The sequence below is a fragment of the Carassius carassius genome, chromosome 43, assembly GCF_963082965.1.
Source record: "Carassius carassius chromosome 43, fCarCar2.1, whole genome shotgun sequence".
Taxonomy (NCBI): Eukaryota; Metazoa; Chordata; class Actinopteri; order Cypriniformes; family Cyprinidae; genus Carassius; species Carassius carassius.
Genome location: NC_081797.1, coordinates 16,309,190 through 16,324,910, shown reverse-complemented (window position 1 = coordinate 16,324,910; position 15,721 = coordinate 16,309,190). Strand labels below are relative to the sequence as shown.

The 15,721-nt window shown below is 43.9% G+C and overlaps 1 protein-coding gene across 2 annotated transcripts in view; it reads right to left on the bottom strand.

Moving 5' to 3' along the window:
* atp8b4 (ATPase phospholipid transporting 8B4) overlaps nucleotides 1-15,721 on the bottom strand; it is a 34,535-nt gene that overhangs the window by 9,735 nt on the left and 9,079 nt on the right. Inside the window, exons 2-15 of one of the 2 annotated variants that reach the window (XM_059536039.1) lie at nucleotides 15,281-15,376; nucleotides 15,078-15,136; nucleotides 14,180-14,293; nucleotides 13,762-13,860; nucleotides 13,591-13,652; nucleotides 13,378-13,450; nucleotides 9,952-10,022; nucleotides 9,719-9,801; nucleotides 7,911-8,069; nucleotides 7,614-7,702; nucleotides 7,269-7,465; nucleotides 824-1,032; nucleotides 702-745; nucleotides 333-498 (exon numbers count right to left, since the gene is read on the bottom strand). In XM_059536039.1, the coding sequence (XP_059392022.1) occupies nucleotides 333-498; nucleotides 702-745; nucleotides 824-1,032; nucleotides 7,269-7,465; nucleotides 7,614-7,702; nucleotides 7,911-8,069; nucleotides 9,719-9,801; nucleotides 9,952-10,022; nucleotides 13,378-13,450; nucleotides 13,591-13,652; nucleotides 13,762-13,860; nucleotides 14,180-14,293; nucleotides 15,078-15,136; nucleotides 15,281-15,356 (1,501 nt within the window). In that variant the 5' untranslated portion in view covers nucleotides 15,357-15,376. The remainder of the gene's footprint in view (nucleotides 1-332; nucleotides 499-701; nucleotides 746-823; nucleotides 1,033-7,268; nucleotides 7,466-7,613; nucleotides 7,703-7,910; nucleotides 8,070-9,718; nucleotides 9,802-9,951; nucleotides 10,023-13,377; nucleotides 13,451-13,590; nucleotides 13,653-13,761; nucleotides 13,861-14,179; nucleotides 14,294-15,077; nucleotides 15,137-15,280; nucleotides 15,377-15,721) is intronic. The other variant, XM_059536038.1, reaches the window with a different exon arrangement.

The window sequence follows — 15,721 nt, the reverse complement described above, 5'->3', positions numbered from 1 at the left end:
GCAAAACATGAGGGCAGTTACGTTATAGATCAAACATACAAGCGTGAGTGTGTGCGACCTGGACGCCTTTGTGAATGGTGAGTTATATTCGTAAATAAAATAAAAAAACTGCATGAAACTCATGTGTATCATATGCAGTGAACTTTTTTGAGGATTTACGTATGCGCAGAATCCGAATTAAACGTTTTCTGACATTTCTGTGTGGATGAGGCACTTTTGGAAAACGCTAATGTGAACGGAGAGCGTTTTAAAACGAAAAAGCCGTTTTCAAATGTATCCGGATTAATGTAGATGTAGCCTAAGATATTTAATGTGTTTGTGGTACAGTTTACCCTCATTTCTCTCTTCTGGCATGACGGTGTGGCAGAGCGCTAACAGACGGAAGAATTCCTGCACCAGAGGCTCTTCCAGCTTGATGGCTTCGACCAAGCTGCTGTCATGGAAACGGAATTTGCGGTCCATCAGTGGGTTGAAGGAGAAATCTACACATGGTGTTTTCTACAAGAGTCAGAGACAGGAGTGACAGCTAAATACTGCACCAGACTGGACAACGTCTCCTTTATGAATTATTTTTCATATCCTAAAATATAACAAACAATATTGTTTTTAGAATAATATTTGCATGCCTTTTTAATTGTGACAATAATAATGTAATGTAATAAATTTATATATAATAATAAATAAAAAAATTGGTTTCATACCTCTGTAATATCCACTTTATGCCCAAACTCATCATAAACATCACCTAGACAAACAAAAGCATAGCCATCAATAAATATAGCCACATAAGTGTGGCGGTATAACGGGACGTGTTCAAGCATACCGTAGGTCTTCCCATTGATGGAGCACTTATTAAACACCATGATGTTTTGGGTGAGGGTGCCTGTTTTGTCTGAGAAGATGAACTCCACCTGGCCCAGCTCCTCGTTGAGGGTGGTGGTCCGTGCTTCGGCAGGAGTGGCCTTACGACTGTAGTACATTCGTCTGTCCCAGTTTATAAAGTAACTATGGCCCAGCCGCAAAACCTCTACACTGTAACAAAATAAGTTTTATGTGACTGACTAAGACTTATTTTTAGTGTTTTATGAAAACATTGAACTGCAAAGTAGAAAAAGTGTTGTTTTTGTTGTTGGGTTTTTTTGCATTAAAGGTGTTGTAATAAAACTGTTGTCTATCCCCTCTCTATACACGTTCTCTTCTCTGTCATTTCTTTCTCCATATATTCTCAGGTCAACACATGAAAAAATTGCAAGCTAACAATTAACACATTTTACCTTGCAGTTCAGGGCTTATAACCAATGGAAGCACATAAGAAGCCACATAAGAAAAAAAAATCATGCTTTGCTAAATTATAATTATGAGAATAAAGAGTGACAAAAAAGTTTATTATGAGAAAATAAATTATGAGACATAATTATGAGATAAAAATCTAAATTATCATATAATGAAGTCATAGCAAGATAAAAAGTTTAAATTATTACATAGAAATTCAAAAGTACGTGATAAAACTCATAATTATGACAAAAGTCAATTATGAAGCTTACAAATGTCAAAAAATGTAATTATGAGATAAAACGTCATCATTTTGACAAAAGTCGATTATGAAGTTTGGAATTAGGGCTGGACTATTAATCAAAACTCAAAACTTCTAACCGACGTAATTCGTAATTTTCCCATGTCAGTTATTTCATTTTTTAAATCCTGTTAATACTTTCTCCTTAAAAACATACTCCCATGTGTGTAGTCTGCACTAAACAGACGTGTCTGGCCATAACGCTCGCGTCTTTTGCAGCGACTCTCATTAAAAGAATCTAAACTTTTACACACAGCGCCACTCATCACCGTCAGTTTCAAAACATTGGACCAATCAGAAGACACCGGAAGCAGGCGTTGCGGGCTTTTGTTTACAGCGTAGCCAGCTCTTATCTGTACATACAGTACATAAACAAGCTTATGTATGTTTGTTAAAAATTTTAAATGCTTAAGTAAAATAATTAAATGCAACTTTTTTCACAAGACATCATCATTTCAAGAGATGTGTGCTTTGATTTCAATTGTTCAAAATATTCAACATATAATCATAAATAGTGTGTTTCTTCAATTATTTTAAAATCACAAAAATAAGAAATGCACTTTTTCATTAGAAAAAAATATTCCACCTTTAATAGTTGAATATATATATAGTAAAAATCTTTTCAATGAACTATACATGCAAAAAAAAAATAGAAAATGAATAATAATAATCGTTCAATAATCGTAATTGAGGTAAAGTGTTCAATTAATCAAGGTTTTGATTTTAGGTCATATCACCCAGCCCTAATTACAATTATGTCAAAATGTGAAATTATGAGATACAAAGTTAATTAATTAATAATTTAAACATATGACATTTTATCTCATAATTTTACCTCATGGGTTGGGACAGTCATGGGTTAGCTTCCCATTTCTGTAGTTTCCCATGCTTCACAGTATGTTGGAAACACCCGTTTTAGCTACAGAAAGGCAACATATGAGAATACCCCTAGAGTCTGCGAGAGTGGGAGCGGAAGATGACTCATTGACTGACAACATGGTAACGACTGGACTGGAAACGACTACGAGTAATGAGAGCACAGCACAAGAGAACACCACAGCAACTGTCACAAGTTACGCTGCAACAGCGGGCCACAAACAGATGCAGGTATGTGTCTGTGGTTGGAGGAAAGTTACATCACACCATGGTTTGAGGATCCACCAGGGGAAGAAGGGGTGTTTGAGTATAGAGAGACAGAGGCCTCGCATTGATCACTTTCTGCGAAAGCGATCAAATCAGTCGAATGAAGCACAGCAACTGGATGCAAACCATAGTTTGCAGTGCATCAGTACCACTGTCATGGAGGATGTAAACTCAAGCACCGAAGTAACAACTGAGGTGGAACCAACAACAGGAGTGGAACTCACCCAGCCTCCCAGACCTGCAGTCGAGAGGAGACTACCAGGGCACAGACCGTATGTGAAGTGGCCTGGCACCAGTGACAAGATGTTGTGGGAAACAGTGAATACTGACCTTACCTTGACCCTCGAGAAACTTCGAGGGACAGTGGAGAAGAAGTTGGAGAGGATGGGGGACATCATTTATGAGTACGGGGCAGAACGCTTTGGAGTGCAAGAGGCAAAAGGCGGGAGAAAGGTTCCAACCCCACCAGTTTCCAGGAGGCAACAAGAACTCAAGCGCCTCGTTCAAGAAAGGAGACAGCTTAAGAAACAGTGGAAGAAGGCCTCGGAGGAGGAAAAGGAGGGCATAGAGGCACTTCAGGCTGACATCAAAACCCGGTTGGCATCCCTCCGTAGAGCAGAGAACCTACGGAAACGCAGAAGGAAGAAAGAGCAAACTAGAACTCGATTCTATAAAGATCCCTTCAAGTTCCTCAAAAGTCTCTTCACAAAGGAAAAAAGTGGCGCTCTAAAAACAACAAAGAAAGACCTAGAGGAGCACCTAAGAACAACAAACTTTGACTCAAAGCGACATGAACATCTGGCCATCCCATCAGATATCCCACCCATTGAACCCCCGGAACATCATATTGAGACCAGCCCTCCGACATGGAAAGAGGTGGAAGACATAGTTCGACGTGCAAGAACAGCCAAATGGAGTCCCGTACAAAGTGTATAAGAATGCACCAGATGTCCTGAGGTTCCTCTGGAGGCTTATGAGAACAGCTTGGCAAAAGAAGATAATACCCAAAGTGTGACGTAGGGCAGGCGGGGTCTTGATCCCTAAGGAGAAGGATGCAGTAAACATCAGTCAATTCCGCCCAATCTCCTTACTGAATGCCGAGGGTAAAATCTTCTTCAGGGTCATTGCCCAGAGGATAGCCATGTTCCTGCAAAGGAATGCGTACGTCGATACATCTGTACAGAAGGCAGGAATATCAGGGTTCTCTGGCTGCTTGGAACATTCCAGCATGATCTGGCACCAGATCCAAATGGCCAAAGTGGAGAAAAGGGACCTCCATGTAGTCTTCCTCGACCTCGCCAATGCATTTGGCTCTGTGCCCCATGAACTCCTGTGGTCTGCCTTCAGATTTTTCCACATACCGGACACCATCACAACCCTGGTGAAGGCGTACTTCCAGGATCTGCAGTTCTGCTTCACCACTTCAAAGTTCACCACCTCATGGCAGTGCCTGAATGTAGGTATAATGGCGGGATGTACCATTTCTCCGTTGGCTTTTATAATGGCAATGGAGGTTATCATCAGATCCTCAAAATGGGTTGCTGGTGGACAGCGAGTCGACTCTGGTTTCCGCCTCCCTCCACTCAGAGCCTACATGGACGACATTACAACACTGACCACCACTGTTCCATGCACCAGGAGACTGCTCAGAAAACTCAAGGAGAACATCAGCTGGGCCCGTGTGAAGATTAAACCATCCAAGTCACGCAGCATCTCGATTGTGAAGGGAGTACTCACTGACCTGAAATTCTTCATCGGAGATGACCAAATCCCAACAGTGTCTGAGCAGCCAGTAAAAAGCCTTGGAAGGTGGTATGATGCAAGCCTGAAGGACAAAGACCAGGTGCAACAGCTGCACAAAGACATCAGTAGTAGCCTACAGTCCATCGACAACACCCAGCTACCTGGAAAGTTAAAGGCCTGGTGTCTGCAGTTTGGTCTCCTACCCCGGGTGTTGTGGCCCCTAGTAGTGTATGAGGTTCCAATCTCAATAGTGGAGAAGATAGAAAGAGGAGTCACAGCCTACCTAAAGAAGTGGCTCGGAGTTCCACGATGCCTTACCACCATAGGCCTCTATGGAGATGGTGTCCTCAAGCTGCCCCTCACCAGTCTAACAGAGGAATTCAAGTGTGCAAAAACCAGGCTTTAGATGACACTGAATGAATCTCGAGACCCAGTAGTGAGCAACAACGCACCGACCTTGGCAACTGGGCGCAAATGGAGGCCAGGAAAGGCAGTCCAGGAGGCAACAGCAGCCCTCAGACATGCTGACATTGTGGGTCATGTTCAGCAAGGGAGAGGAGGCCTTGGGCTAACTAGCCGTGCTGTTTGGAGTAAGGCCACTGCACCAGAGCGGCGGATGATGGTAGTGCAGGAAGTACGCCATCAGGAGGAGGCTGCAAGGTGGGCCAAGGCAGTCTCTCTTGCCAAACAGGGACAATGGACTCGATGGGACAGTGTGGAGAAGAGGAAGATCAGCTGGAAGGATCTGTGGGCCATGGAAGCGAAGCGGTTGAGCTTTTCCATCAGAGCAACATATGACGTCCTTCCAACACCAGTTAATCTTCACCAATGGTATGGTGAAGATCCGGAATGTGCCCTCTGTTCCATGCCAGCCAACCTCAGGCACATTCTCACAGGGTGTAAAACAAGCCTCACCCAAGGACGCTACACTTGGCGTCACAACCAAGTCCTAAAAAACCTTGCGTCTGCCCTGGAGGACAAGCGAGCTGCCACCAACTCCCTACCACCCCCAGCAGCATCACACCCCTTACGGAAGACTTTTGTCCGCGAAGGGGCAAAACCTCAGAAGAGCAGCTCTACACCATCAGAGCGAGACCAGCTGCGCTTGGCCCGCGACTGGAAAATGCTAGCTGACATTGGTCGGCAACTTGTGTTTCCTCCGGAGATCGCAGCCACCACCCTAAGACCTGACATGGTGCTCTGGTCCCTTTCGCTAAAGAAGGTCTTCATTATTGAGCTCACAGTACCCTGGGAGGACTCGGTAGATGAGGCTTATGAGCGAAAACATCTGCGCTATGCCGATCTAGCTGCCGAAGCACGGCATCATGGCTGGAACACAGAAGTCCGACCAGTGGAGGTGGGCTGCAGAGGTTTTGTAGCAACATCTACAACCAGACTGCTTAGAGACCTGGGAATTAAGGGCCAGAGCCAGCGTTCGGCAATCAGAGCTGTATCGGAGGCGGCAGAAGGCAGCAGTCAGTGGCTCTGGATGAAGAGGAAAGACCCCAGCTGGGCCCCGAAGTGAGAGGGTCAGGAGGTATGCGGTCAAGAATGCTTGACTCAGGGAGGAGGACGCCCCTGCCATGCAGAGTCCCATGGGATGTTGGCTATCAACAACAAGGCAACTCCTATGACTAATTGGGTATGGGAGGCAAGCGTAGGATTGATCACCCTGTCGCTGGCCGCCTGTGGGGAGGGTGTATAGTGTGAAAGGCCGAAACACCCTAGGAACCAAAGGTACACTACTGACGATGCGCTCCCCAAATTTCATCAGGCTCTCTGTTCATGAACTCTTGGAAATGCTTGCACAAAGGATAGTAACATCTTATCCTGTGTTCTTTGAATCTTATTTCATAATTATGATTTACTAAACAATTATTTAAGTCATAATTATTAATTTTTTTTTTATTAATAATTGACTTTTAATGTCACAATTATGAATTTTTATCTAATGATTACAATTTTCATAATAGACTTTTATATCATAATGACTATCTCATGATTTTGATTAGCCAATTCATAATTATGAGATAAAAAGTAGAACTTGTGACTTTTCTCATGAAATTCGACTTTTTAAGTTACCATTATAATTTACCAAAGCATTTTTTATGAGGTGGAAATGGGCTTCCATACATAGCACATATACAATATTTGATTGTAGGGACATTTTTGTCAACATTTTTTAAAGGGGACATCAAATGCAAAATTCACTTTTACATGGTGTTTCAACATCAATGTGTTAGCAGTGTGTACACAACCACCCTATAATGATAAAAATCCACCCAGTGATTTTTTTTTAAAATCCTCACAAATCATGAGCACTGTCTCAAATCAAACCATTCAGATTCTTGGCAGAGTGACATCACACAGACAGGCCCCACCCACGACTATTGGTGAACACTGCTGTTTACCAGTTTCACCTCCAGGAGAAGTGAATATAAGTTTTTTTAATCTTTGATAATCACCTATTCTAATAATGCGCTAGTTAGCAAATTCCACGGCTAAAGTTCAGCCCATGGAAGAGAGGGGAGGAGTAAGCAGAACTCATCAGTATTTAAAGGGGCATGCACCGAAATGGATAGCAGTGAACAAAGCTGGTTTTGACAAGGTAAAAGGGTGTTGTTTTACACTATTATTGAGAAATTTTAATCAAAGTATGTTATAGACATTTGGAAATGTGTGACTTGTGGAAAATGGGTATCTGATGACCCCTTTGAGAAAATTATATTGGGTTGCTGCTTGATGTTCAGTGTAAATTCTGACTCCTGAATCAAACTAGTTTGTTAATACACTGTGTAATCTGTCCTACCTGACATATAGAGAGATGGGTACGACAGTGTTAAGGATGATAACGTAGGACCAGAAGGTCAGGAAGCCAGAGAAGACTGCATTGATGGTAAGTTCCTTCCACTGAAGATACTCCCAAAAGTTGCTGCCTACTTTCTGCTCCCAAATAGTGTTTCCAATAGCTAATATGATCCCCATACAGATGAGAAATCCAAAGATCTGGAATATACAAGAAATACTGCATCATACTTCATCTTCTTAAAACCTTTTACAACAACAAAATGAACTGCCCCTTTGAAAGTCTGCGAGCATGAGTAAGTGAGATGCCACATGTCGATCAATCCCAGCATGGCGCTCACACACTCACCCACAGAACTAAGGTGTTCATCAGTTTATCAATGCTGGTCCGTTTCAACTTCGTCGTCCCACAGTTTTGCATCAGCTTGGTTTGAAGTCCTGACAGAGAAGCAGAAAACCCAGAAGACTCACAGAACATAGCTCATCTCAGGACAAATAATGGTGTGCGTTAGGCATAGTTTATAGTGTTAATTACAGATGAGCCATTCAACAAGTCTCTGAGGAGCATCTACACAACACAGCTAATCAATCGTCTGTGAAAATGCCATTCTTCTAAGACAATTAACAGAGTACTGAAGAGACGTACCTGCGAAGATAACCAAGCCGAAACACCACTCGGTGTTACGGAGAACGCAGCCTCTCAGGAGCATTTTCTCATTGTCCAGTGGGTACTTGTTATCTTTCCAGTATAGAGTCCCTGTGAACTTGTCCAGTTTGTTGTTGGGCGGCTCACAGATAACTTCCCCTGGGAGACACGTAACAGGAAGATGAGGCTGACGTTCATTCAGAAGCGAATAGTGTTTTTGGTTTATATATAGCTTCGGCTTTTCATTGTTAAGTGTGCTAACCCTGACATTTTCGCTAATTGGTACGCGATCCGAAAAGACTGATGACGCATACAAATGCAAATAACCTCACTAAAGATTATCCGTGTGGGAAAGTTCATCATTTCAACAAGAAGAGTGATCTATTTTAAATGTTATAAAAATATAACAAAGCATAAAAAACAGCAGTATAATTATATTTTTAAGCAGTGTTGTGGGTGATCTCCAAGGTGTTGACACACAGTCGCTAAGTTGTTGCTAGGGTGTTCCAGTGTTGTGATTGGTAACTGAAACTAGAACTTTACTAATAAGTTTTGTTAATTGAAGCGAATAAATGAAGAGATAAACTATAAATATTATACAAAAAAACTTTGTTGACATGCAGTTGTTAAGGTGTTGCAGGTGTTTGTTATTGTTAACTTAAACTACATTTATTACAAATATTTTTTGTTAATTGAAATATATCGGAAATAAAATAAAATATAAATATTGCATGAAAAACATAAAAAATAGAAATATAAAAATTACAAATGTTGCATTGGCAACTAATTGAAATTAAATAAGTTAATGTTGAAGTGCTAAAATTACTAAAACTTAAAAATTAATTAAAATGAATAAAAAACATTAAAAAACAAAAGCAATAACATTACATTTTTACATTTTCTGAGGGATTGTGATGGTTGCTAAGGTGTTGCTAGGCTGTTTCAGGTAGTGTTTTTATCAACTAAAACTAAAATGTTTTCAACAATTAAATAAAACTGAAATCAAATATAAATTAAATGTAAAAATATTAACATAGGCAAAAAAAAATTACAAATAAATAAATAAAACGTTTCAAATTTGAAATATTACCTTGGCAACTAACTGAAATAAATACATTTTCATAGAAATAAGTTAAAGCTTAATAAAATATTTGTATAAAACAATTGTTAACTAAAAAAAATGATAAAATGAATACAGCAAATTTCATTTCTTAATTTTTTTAATTAATTTCTTTGAAAAAAATATTATATGGATAGTATTGAAATAACAATGACTCCAAGTGGTTACTCGAAAAAAAAAGTCGACCAAAAGCCTCTATATACTGTTCTTTAGATATTTGACAGGAATTTTTACAGTCCGTTTTATTGTTGCCCATGCTAAAATTGCATATCCACTCACTAAAGTAATAACACATGACTAATAAACCACATAATTTGAACTATCATTCATGTCTAGCATAAGCAATGTAGGATAAGTGTGTTCAAATCCCTAACCCCTAATAGAAGCTCTAGCAATAGTGCTTCTACATAGCAACTGACATAAACATTATTTTTCCAATTCCATGCATGCAGCAGCTACTGTATGCTCTACATTAACTTTAATGGAATTCAAGTGAAAACACTACAAATCTCATTACAAACGCTCCTTGACAGCTCTGAAAGATATGCTCAAGCATACCAGAGGCCCCACGAGACAAAGCCACACAGATCAATCTGACGGATACAATAAGTGTTTATGTTCACTCAAGCTGACTCAAGTTCATTCCTGTTGATGGTGCACTAATCGTGTGTTTGAAGAAAATCTTTACCGTTAAAGTCTGCAAGCTTCGCAACATCGTCCCCGAGGTCTGAGGTCACAGTCAAGGCTTGGCGCACCTTCAGGTTGGTCTCTCTATTGGAAAGAGTCAATAGCATGAAAGACGCTCATGTTCACGTCAGGCTATAGAGTCACAAAATCAATTTTACTAGCAGTTGAACAGTCCGAAGGGAAGTGAGGCCCGCGATTTTAGCGCCGCAACACATTTCACAGAAAATGTCTCACCCATCAAGCTCTGCAGTCTCGATATAGCACAGTCCATAGGGCTCACTGCTAGAGAGGAGGAGAAGGTCAGCCTGGAGACAGCAGAGAGAGGAGACGCTCAAAGTCCTGCAAAACTCATAAATCATGTGCTGGATGAATCTACTCCAGATGGATAGTCCACAGATAATGTTAGTCACACTGGGATCATCAAAATCCATGCAATGGATTACAGTTTTGTCTATGCTTTTAGTGTCAATTTGATGGCATGGTTGATATATTTAGGGACCAAGGGTTGTATGCCTTTTTTTATTCTGCTCCTGGCTGGATGTCAGTGGCAGTTTTGAAATTGTATGAGATCTACCTCTCCAAGACTAAAAATATTTTAATTACATTTCTGCTAATCACTTTTGAACTTTCAACTAGAGGTCCAGGGCCCACTAGAGGACGCCCAGTGCCACAGCACAAGATGGCCGACAGCCCAGCACCACTGCCCAAGATGGCCGCCAGCCCAGCGCCACAGCACAAGATGGCCGCCGGCCCAGCGCCACAGCACAAGATGGCCGGCGGCCCAGCTCCACTGCCCAAGATGACCGCCGGCCCAGCGCCGGTCCAGAGTCATGCCACAAGATGGCTGCTTGTCCAGCGCCTCTGCACAGGATGACAGCCACAGTTGACCCTCCAGAGTCGAGTCAGGCTCCCGTTGACCCTCCAGAGTCGAGTCGGGTTCCCATTGACCCTTCAGAGTCGAGTCGGGTTCCCGTTGACCCTCCAGAGTTGAGTCGAGTCACCATTGATCTTCCTGAGCAGAGTCGAGTCACCTCTCCTCGTCTTGGCTGAACTTCTAGGGTCTTGTCACGTCTCGGCCGAACTCTCTGAGCGCTCGACTGATCCTGTCGTGGCCACGGAGGCCACCCTTAACTTGCTCATGTTCTCTGTTTCAGACTGGCCTAGCCAGACTGGCTCTCCTGTGTCATCAATCCCACTGTGGTGGTCTTTTGCGCCGCCCAGGTGGCCCTCTGCCTCGACCGCACGGATGTGGTGGTCTTCTGCACTGCCCGGGTGTGCTTCTGTCTCGCCCGCACGGATGTGGTGGTCTTCTGCGCCGCCCTGGTGGGCTTCTGTCTAGACCGCACGGATGTGGTGGTCTTCTGCGCCGCCCTGGTGGGCTTCTGTCTCGACCGCACGGATGGGGAGGTCTTCTGCGCCGCCCGGGTGTGCTTCTGTCTTGCCCGCACGGATGTGGTGGTCTTCTGCGCCACCCTGGTGGGCTTCTGTCTCGACCGCACAGATGGGGTGGTCTTCTGCTCCGCCCTGGTGGGCTTCTGTCTCGACCGCACAGATGTGGTGGTCTTCTGCGCCGCCCAGGTGGCCCTCTGCCTCGACCGCACGGATGCGGTGGTCTTCTGCGCCGCCCGGGTGTGCTTCTGTCACGCCCGCATGGATGTGGTGGTCTTCTGCGCCGCCCTGGTGGGCTTCTGTCTCGACCGCACGGATGTGGTGGTCTTCTGCGCCGCCCTGGTGGGCTTCTGTCTCGACCGCAAAGATGTGGTGGTCTTCTGCGCCGCCCTGGTGGGCTTCTGTCTCGACCGTACGGATGTGGAGGTCTTCTGCGCCGCCCTGGTGGGCTTCTGTCTCGACCGCACGGATGTGGAGGTCTTCTGCGCCGCCCTGGTGGGCTTCTGTCTCGACCGCACGGATGGGGTGGTCTTCTGCGCCGCCCTGGTGGGCTTCTGTCTCAACCGCACAGATGGGGTGGTCTTCTGCGCCGCCCTGGTGGGCTTCCCGCACGGATGTGGTGGTCTTCTGCGCCACCCTGGTGGGCTTCTGTCTCGACCGCACAGATGGGGTGGTCTTCTGCTCCGCCCTGGTGGGCTTCTGTCTCGACCGCACAGATGTGGTGGTCTTCTGCGCCGCCCAGGTGGCCCTCTGCCTCGACCGCACGGATGCGGTGGTCTTCTGCGCCGCCCGGGTGTGCTTCTGTCACGCCCGCATGGATGTGGTGGTCTTCTGCGCCGCCCTGGTGGGCTTCTGTCTCGACCGCACGGATGTGGTGGTCTTCTGCGCCGCCCTGGTGGGCTTCTGTCTCGACCGCACCGATGTGGTGGTCTTCTGTGCCACCTTGGTGGGCATCTGTCTCGACCGCACGGATGTGGTGGTCTTCTGCGCCGCCCTGGTGGGCTTCTGTCTCGACCGCACGGATGGGGAGGTCTTCTGCGCCGCCCGGGTGTGCTTCTGTCTCGCCCGCACGGATGTGGTGGTCTTCTGCGCCACCCTGGTGGGCTTCTGTCTCGACCGCACAGATGGGGTGGTCTTCTGCTCCGCCCTGGTGGGCTTCTGTCTCGACCGCACAGATGTGGTGGTCTTCTGCGCCGCCCAGGTGGCCCTCTGCCTCGACCGCACGGATGCGGTGGTCTTCTGCGCCGCCCGGGTGTGCTTCTGTCACGCCCGCATGGATGTGGTGGTCTTCTGCGCCGCCCTGGTGGGCTTCTGTCTCGACCGCACGGATGTGGTGGTCTTCTGCGCCGCCCTGGTGGGCTTCTGTCTCGACCGCAAAGATGTGGTGGTCTTCTGCGCCGCCCTGGTGGGCTTCTGTCTCGACCGTACGGATGTGGAGGTCTTCTGCGCCGCCCTGGTGGGCTTCTGTCTCGACCGCACGGATGTGGAGGTCTTCTGCGCCGCCCTGGTGGGCTTCTGTCTCGACCGCACGGATGGGGTGGTCTTCTGCGCCGCCCTGGTGGGCTTCTGTCTCAACCGCACAGATGGGGTGGTCTTCTGCGCCGCCCTGGTGGGCTTCTGTCTCGACCGCACAGATGTGGTGGTCTTCTGCGCCGCCCTGGTGGGCTTCTGTCTCGACCGCACGGATGGGGTGGTCTTCTGCGCCGCCCTGGTGGGCTTCTGTCTCGACCGCACCGATGTGGTGGTCTTCTGTGCCACCTTGGTGGGCATCTGTCTCGACCGCACGGATGTGGTGGTCTTCTGCGCCGCCCTGGTGGGCTTCTGTCTCGACCGCAGGGCTCCAATTCCACCTTGCTCCTCTCTGGATTCCTGCCCTGTCGGTTCGGCCCTGGGGACTAAAAGTTATGTCCTTCCTGGACTTGTGTTTTGTTGATGTTTTGTTTTTGTTATAAAAAAATTATAATTCTTTAATTCCAAAATAAATAAATATATAAATTAAACTAAATCTAATGCGTTTGAGACATCTATCAGGAAATGAGTCTGGTATCTTGACAATGTTTTCACCCATTGAAACGAATCAGTTTCAGTTTTTGACAATTAGATTGTAAATTAGGTTAAATCTTCTTATAACCTTTAGTCTGATATTTATAATATTGTTTGATTCTTTGGACTGTGGTTGGTAAAATGCGCATGACGTGATTGCCATATCTGCTGTATCAATTAAAGTTGGCCTGTTTGGTTATAGTATATTAGGAAAAGCTTAACACTTACAGCAACAAACTGATTGTTCTCAAGTTTTATGATATCACCCACTCGTACGTTCATCCATTTCTCATTCTCCAGTCTGAAACAGATTGAGTTTGTTCCATCACAAATCAGTTTTTATTTCCTAAACATCTCTTAAAGCATTTAAAGTTCAATAATTGTATCTCAACAGCAAGAGACACAGCAGAAAATGCTGATGCGTGGCATAAATGCACTTACTTTCCTTTGATGAGTACCTGAGACTGCCGGGTGTTGACTTGTTGATCACTTTTATGGCGGAACTGAAATTCAGATCAGATCAATCACAGCAAACATCAGTTCAGCTTATTTCAAGCAGCCCACATTTCTTTGTAAACTCAGTGTTCAGAGTCGTAAAGAGTAGATTCTCACATAGTCATCAGTAGCATCTTTGACAGCTGTGATAGCCAACACCATCACCAAAGGCACAATGGTGGTGAACCACGAAAGAGAGGAGATTTCTGGGATTAACTGGAACAAACAACAGAGTGTTAGTGTTGTACAACATTAAAGCCATAGTTCATAATTCTGTCATCATTTATTTTTGTCCTTACAATCATTTTGGCCAAAAAAAGTCATTTTTCACAATATCTTTTCTTGTGTTCCACAGAATAAAGAAAGTCATATAGGTTTGGATTGACATTTACAGTTTCAGTTTGTTGATTTTTTTTTTTTTGTCACTTAATTAGGAACCATGAAATTCAGGATCAAATTTATAAATGAGGCTCCAGATTTATCTTCAGTACACTGATCTAGTAACTTCACAAGTGACCTTAAAAGGCTGGCAAACCTGCAGTATCAGCAGTACCAGGAAGTAGGCGTTTGCAAAACGTTGAAACTGTTCGAACAAGTTAATGGGCAGGAAGGTGAAAACATTGTATTTTGCTGTCTTGATGTGATTGTCCTGGGGAAAAAAATACAGATTACATTTTTTTTTAGAACAACAGAAAGAAGTTGTCCAAAGTTTGGGTAAGATTTTATGTTTTTGTTGAAAATCTCTTATATTTGATCAAAAATGACAATAGAAACAGATTTAAAATTCAAAACAAGTGTTTTCTATCTGAATATATGTTAAAATGTAATTTATTCCTGTGTGATCAAAGCTGAATTTTCAGCATCATTACTTCAACGTCACATGATCCTTCAGAAATCACTCTAATATGCTGATTTGACACTCAAGAAACATTTATTATTATTATAAATATTGAAAATAGTTATATTTTTTGTAGAAAATTTGATGAATAGAAAGTTCAAAAGAACCGCATTTATTTGAAATACAAATATTTTATAACATTATAAATGCCTTTACTGTTCCTTTTGATCAATTTTGTTAATTATTTTTTAACAAACAAAATCTTGCTGACCCAAACTTGAAAAGAACACACAATATAAATCCAAATGTCCCTGTTCACAAAACATGAACAGACTGAATCTGTCTGCATATTAATGCAAATCCATTCAGATATGAACCGCTCCACATACAGTGTTATAATCCATACATAAATAGATTCTGGTCATATTTCACAAACAAGCCCAATGTGTTTGTACTTAAAATGAAATTTTGTCACATTATGAAATCATTCTGATTTGTTCTAATAGTAAAACATCAGCAGTACATCACTTCTTTTTTCAAAATAGCAGTGATATCCATAACACATTTTTACAATAAAAGACATTGACAGACTCACAGCATAACTGAACCTCTCATTGTAGTCGCGATCGTTGGCTCGAACATGTCGTTCTTCTTCTACAGTGGAAGAGAAGTTTAGTTTAGTCGACTATTAGTAAGATAGTAAGAGGGAAGACATTTCCATAGATGTCCAGCTCTTCCAGTGTGCATCCCCTGTTTCTCATCTCGCCCTCCCAATCCCACAAGTCCTTGCAGCTCTACCTTGTCCAGGTGATTTTGAGGGTGGGTTCCAACCTCCTCTCCACGGTACTAACATCCATAGCCATCGTAGTGCCATTGCCTATTTCCAATGTCATTCTTCGAGCGGCACAAACAAACGTTCAGGTATTAGATTCAACTCAAACTTCACAGAGTCATTAACAAGACAGTCAAAGCATGAAGTGCACAGTCTGAGGTGTTTGTTTTCTATTGGGCAGCAGGGTTTGTGATATGTAACAGTCGTTGCCTGCACTTGTCTGTGATTGCGAGACATCGTCCCGCCTGAGGAATTTCATCGCCTGCAGGGCTTCTGCTTATTAGCACAAAGCTACTCCTAATCATTTAGCAGCTCTTAACTCAGGAATCAGTGAAGCGTCTGGCATTACAAACACAGGTCTTGTTTTTGGAAAAGCCCAGAGAAATGTTTTAATGTTCTGAAGTTGC